Below are 5,663 nucleotides of genomic sequence, written 5' to 3'. Positions count from 1 at the left end.
CCCGAAATATCCTTCCGGCGCGCGCGGTCGCGATTCCGAGGGGATGACCGGCGTGGACGGTCGGATTGTCCGGCGCGGAGGGGGGGGGGGGAGGGACCGGCGCGGCGAACCCCTCTCGCGTGATCCGCGCCTGAGCGAGCGCCGCTTATGCGCGGTGCCCCGTGGAAATCGATGCGCGCCGCGGCTTTCAGCTTCTCAACCAGCCACTGGCCAGCCAGCCAGGACAGTCCGCGCGATCGTCGCGATACGTGGTGTGCGCTGCTCGGCCTCGCGTCCGTGCGCGTCTGTGCTCGTTTCCTGGAGACGTCCTGTCGCGTCGCGTCGCGTCGCGTCGTTTCGTCCGCATCAGACCAGCTGACCGCGTCAGGTAGGACTCGCGAAACGTCGGGAGGGCCGAGCCGACGGAAGGTCTCTCGCCCTGTCCTGCACCGGGGGAAGGGAGGAGGGGGGGGGGCAATTAACTCCGCTCGCGTTGTCGTCGTCGTCGTGGAGGTGACAAATCGCTCGCGCAGAGTCGAGGGATTGAAACCGGCGGCGTTTCCGGGTGAGCTCCGTGCGGTACGGGCAGACGCGAGGAGCGCGACCGCGACCGCGAGCACCGGCGGGCTTTCCCGAGGAAGGACGTGTCGAGGTGGAGGAGGCCCCGAGAGGCGGAGACGTCGCACCCGGGTCGGTTCCCGGCGGCTGTCGACGCGGGCGAACCGCGGGCCCCCCGGGGGGGGAGGTTCTCTTTAACCTCGAGGGGGACGATCGTCGCGGGGCCCCGAGAACGCGCCGGTGTCAATCCCTCTCCGGCGGCGGAGGCGTCTAACTCGGCGCGGTTGTCTCTCGTGCAGGCAGGAGAGCGTGCGATGAAGGCTCGCCGCCGTCGCCGCCGCTAGGAAGTCGCGGCGCGGCGCGGCGCCCGCCGATGCCGCCAGCGGTGGTCACCGCGAGCCCCGTCGCCGAGGCCGGCAGCAGCGGGAGGGAATCCTCCGGGGGACACGCCAGGGTGCCGTCATCTCACTGATCGCGCGCGAGAATAATGAGAATCAACGCGACGAAGATGAGCACTCCGATCGAGGAGAAGATTGATCAGAAGCTGAAGGTACGGCGGGGGGGCTTATGCCCTCCTCCCCGAGGGGGTCGGAAATCGCCGGGATTAAGCCGCGATATCCTTCCCCGTCCCTCCGTCCCGCCCCGCTTCTCCCCGTCGATCTTCCCTGATCAATAATGCATCCTCGACTTCGTACTCGCACTTGGCCGCATGCTTGGGATGCGGCACGCGTGCATAAATCCCGGTCGGGGAAGCCGCCGCTCGCTATGCGGCGCAGATGCGCGCCGGATATTCCCGGAGACGCTCTCCCCCTCCGGGCTTGTTCGGCGTATCGGACACCTCGGGCGAAAATGAATCGCGGGCCGCCTCGGTGTTAACTTTCCGACCGCTCCCGCGGGAGATCGGCTTCCGAGATCCCTCGATCGATAGCGCTCGCGTCCGGCCTCAACCGCCGGACGCGAGCGCCGGCCGATTTCTATTTTCGCCCGCTCGTTCCCTCGGGATCTAGGGCTGCGTTCGGAAACGTCATTTTGTCCTTGTTTAATGGGCGAGTAACAAGGATAAGATGATACACCGCGGCACTCGGGTGGCGTTGCCGAACGCAGCCTGACTCGACGTCGTTATCTCTTTGATGTTCAGTTTTACGTACATAAACAGATGTTGAGATTTTAGCGTAGGGCTCTCGATGTTGAAACTCGGTAACGAGGAAAGGCATCGAGAGTCGGAAAGAAGTGCTTTTCGTGCCTGTCGAGGTATAATAGTTAATTAAATTACATTGTCCTACGTTTCGGATGAACAAATATAGAGATTTCGGTGCAGGACTCTCGATGTTGAAACTCAGTAAGGAGAAAAGACGTCGAGGGTCAGACAAAAACGGATCTTGGTGCCCGTTGAGGTTTGATAATTAATTAAATTACATTATTCTACGTTTCGAATGAACAAATGTAGAGATTTCAGTGCAGGACTCTCGATGTTGAAACTCGATTAGTAAGGAGAAAAGACGTCGCGGGTCAGAAAGAAGTGGATTTTGGTGCCCGTTGAGGTTTAATAGTTAATTAAATTACGTCGCACTTTTACGCTTGCAACTATCTGGAGCGTCGCCAAAAACTTTCATATGTATATTTCTCTAACATGATAGGACAATTGGCGACGCAGCTGTTGATCTTTATTATCCTCACGTTACGTTCGAGTCCGATGGGATCTGGCAGCAGCGGAAGTGCCAACACGGTTTTATTTCGCTCTCTTCCGCCCCTCCCGGGTTTTGCGTTCTCGGTCTCGTTTATCCGCGTTTTCATTCAGCGCTGCTGCACGTAACGCAGCCGGCATTTCACCGCCGGACGCGCGGACACGCGCGAGCGGGGCCCGGGTGGTTTTTTGCATACGATAAAAGCGGACGAAAGGTCAAAAGAGCTGCGCGCACGCGAGCGCGGTGCAATTTAGCCGGGGTCGCGTCGCGCGTAATTCGCGACGGTCTCATTACCGCCGGCCGTCCTTTCCCCTTCCCCCCGCCCGCCGCTCGCGGATACACGCGTACACGCTGATGAGGCAATACCGTCGGAATTTCCCATAGTTAGGGGGACGCGTTTACAATTAAATCCGTTCAGCCGTTCACACGGAGATAATTTCAACTGCCGAGGACCAGGGGCTCGTTGCTTCAATGTATTCGAAGGAGAAACGTATGCAAAAATTCTGCTCTAAAGGCCTGTGTCCACGATACTCGAACTTGATCCAAGTTCTAGTTCTGAAGGCCTGTGTCCACGATGCTAGGACTTGGTCCAAATTCTAGTTTCGAGAAATGTGTAGCCAATCAACCTGCAGCTATTCCATAAGAGCTGCAAGTTGATTGACTACACATTTCTCGAAACTAGAACTTGGACCAAGTTCGTGGACTAGCATCGTGGACACAGGCCTTTAAAGCTTTGTGTCCACGATCCAAGAACTAGTTCTAGTTACGATAAATGAGTAGCTAATCAACTTGCAGCTTTTCCGTAAAAGATGCAGGTTGATTGGCTACACATTTCTCGGAACTAGAACTTGGACCAAATTTTAGCATCGTGGACACAAGCCTTTAAGCTTTGTGTCCACGATCCAAGAACTGTATCCAAATTTTAGTTTCGAGAAATGTGGGGCCAATCAACTTGCATCTTTTACAGAAAAGATTCTAGCATCGTGGGTTCTTAAGGCCTGTGTCCACGATGCTAGAACTTGGTCCAAGTTCTAGTTCCGAGAAATGTGTAGCCAATCAACTTGCAGCTATTCGATAAATGCACATTTCTCGAAACTAAAACTCGGACCAAGTTCTAGCACCGTAAACCCAGACCTTTAGATCGTGGGGCCAAGGCTCAACGCAGAAAAGTTGCAAGTTGATTGGCTGTTTGCATGGTTTTGACCAATCGTCTTTCAACTTTTCTACGAGAGCGCAATTTTCGCTAACGTTTCTCTTTCGAATAAATTCGAGAATCGGGCGCTAGCGTCGATTCGCGCGGCTCCAGAAAGACGAGAAATGAAATTTTAGAAAATAAACCCTCGTTCATCACGCGGGCGGACTGTTATCTCACTTTGTACGTAAAACGTCTCCCGTGATTCGAGGTGCAAGTGCTGGGCGGATGGATTTTAACGTTTCACCATGTTTTTAGAAGTTAATCGGATAACAGAGCGCGGAGTGGAGCGCAGCGCGAGAGTCTCGGACTTGGAATTTTGCGGACCGCCGCTCGTTGTCACTCGACGCACGTACGTCCCGAAAATCCCGGCGCTACAGGTGCGGGAGATGTTTTCCGATCGCGCGAACATTAGCGTCGTTGATCCCCGGTGAACGATCGACGGCTCGATTCCGCGTCGGTTCCGTCGGTTTCTCTCGCGGCATCAGTCGTGGTTTTGCCAATTTCCTACGGAATCGTAGCGACTACTAGGCACAGGTATATAGGTTCGACGCTGACCGATTTGGCGGAATCGATCCGCGGGCCGTTCCCGTAAAGCTTATTCTACAACGGACGCAAGACGCTAAGTCGCAACGCAAGAAATCGACCAATCAGAAAGGCTCAAACGCACGAAAGAACTCTAACAGTAAAACTTAAGACTCGAGATTTTCGACCAATCGGAATTGTCAGCATTGCTTAACCTTCAAAATGGCTGCTTACGTTCTCGACAGTCATTGGTCATTTCCCTTAAGTCTTAAGTTTTACACTGAAAAAAATTTCTGGTTGAATATGGACGAATCAGATAATTCCTTTAGGATTTACCAGAATTCCTTTAGGATTTACCAGAATTCCTGTAATCCTACAGAAATTCTGGTAAATTCTGTAGGATTACAGGAATTCTGGTAAATCCTAAAGGAATTCTGGTAAATCCTAAAGGAATTATCTGATTCGTCCATATTCAACCAGAAATTTTTTTCAGTGTACCGCTCAAGTTTTTTTTCGTGTATTTGGGCCTAAATATGAGAAGAATGATCGACTGTCATTTTGGCCGATCTCTTGCGTTGCGGTTTAGCGTCTTGCATTTTGCGGGCCGTCGCGCACTTTCCGTAAAGCTTTCACCAATCACGTTGCTCGATTCGGCCGTCCGTGACCAAACCGCGCGACGCGGTTGGTCGAAACCGTACGGAAATTCGCGTGCGGCGGCCCTTAAGCTCCCCTTTCGAAAGGCATAACCGGAGAGTTGGGAGGATCGGTTGAATCGTTGCTAACTTTAACGAACGCTCGTTAAAGACGGATACGCGTCGAAATTGGCCCTCTGGACGCTATAATACCGCCCGGGCTCCACGCGCCGGATTTTACGGCCCGGAAAAGCCCCGAGTGCAGCGCTTAATTCACGTCTTCGTGGAAATCGGCCTTATCGCTTTGATAAACGCTCCGGCGTACCGCAAATTGGCAGTTCGGTGTCCGCGTCGTCCGACACCGAGCTCCGCGCGAGAGATCGATAGCCCCGTGCACGCGGCGCGGCTAATGTTTAATTACTTTTGCGTTACTAACGAGTAACGGCGTGTCGCACTTCTGGATTACGAATTGGCCCGACGACGCCGCGACGCGGCGCGTCGCGTCGCCGAGTTCGCTTTTATCTTCCCGGAAACGCCGCAATTCTGTCGCCTCGGGTTTTACGCGACGGCGACGATAGTTTCGTCGCGACGGAGTTCTCGGCCTGTAACGAATGTCTCGCGCTCCCGTTTCGCCGCTCTCGCGAAGGGGAGAGGAACGCCGGTTCTTCTCCCCTTTTCGGTCATTTTCGCGTTGCGCTTCTCGGTCATCGATCATTAAAAAAGAGCAAGGGACACGCACATGAATTTATGGGAAAACGCGTGCGCGCGCCCTCCCTCTCTCCCTCTCTCTCTCTTTCTCTTTTTGCAATTATTGTATTCTGTGAATCTCACGTACTTTCATTTTAATTTTGTTTCTTTCATACTGTATTATGCAAGTCCTTTTCCATTCTATTATACGTATACTAGTTATGATAAATTGTCATAATCCGTTACATTGTCATTGCGCTTTAGGGGACTTTGTAAGTCCTAGGGCGTTTAATAAATAACGATTCTCTCTCTCTCTCTCTCTCTCTCTCTCTCTCTCTCTCTCTCTCTCTCTCTCTCTCTCTCTCTCTCTCTCTCTCTCTCTCTCTCTCTCTCTCTCTCTCCTCC

At 53.5% G+C, this 5,663-nt stretch overlaps 1 protein-coding gene across 2 annotated transcripts in view; it reads left to right on the top strand.

Annotated features, from left to right (window-relative positions):
* Positions 1-826: 826 nt before the first annotated feature.
* LOC105562925 (gamma-1-syntrophin) overlaps positions 827-5,663 on the top strand; it is a 16,190-nt gene continuing 11,353 nt past the window's right edge. Inside the window, exon 1 of one of the 2 annotated variants that reach the window (XM_012014109.1) lies at positions 827-1,087. In XM_012014109.1, coding sequence (XP_011869499.1) covers positions 1,025-1,087 — 63 coding nt within the window. In that variant the 5' untranslated portion in view covers positions 827-1,024. The remainder of the gene's footprint in view (positions 1,088-5,663) is intronic. The other variant, XM_012014110.1, reaches the window with a different exon arrangement.

The sequence above is a fragment of the Vollenhovia emeryi genome, unplaced genomic scaffold, assembly GCF_000949405.1.
Source record: "Vollenhovia emeryi isolate VEMERY1.0 unplaced genomic scaffold, V.emery_V1.0 DF939182.1, whole genome shotgun sequence".
Classification (NCBI taxonomy): domain Eukaryota; kingdom Metazoa; phylum Arthropoda; class Insecta; order Hymenoptera; family Formicidae; genus Vollenhovia; species Vollenhovia emeryi.
This window is presented reverse-complemented; position numbering and strand designations above follow the sequence as displayed.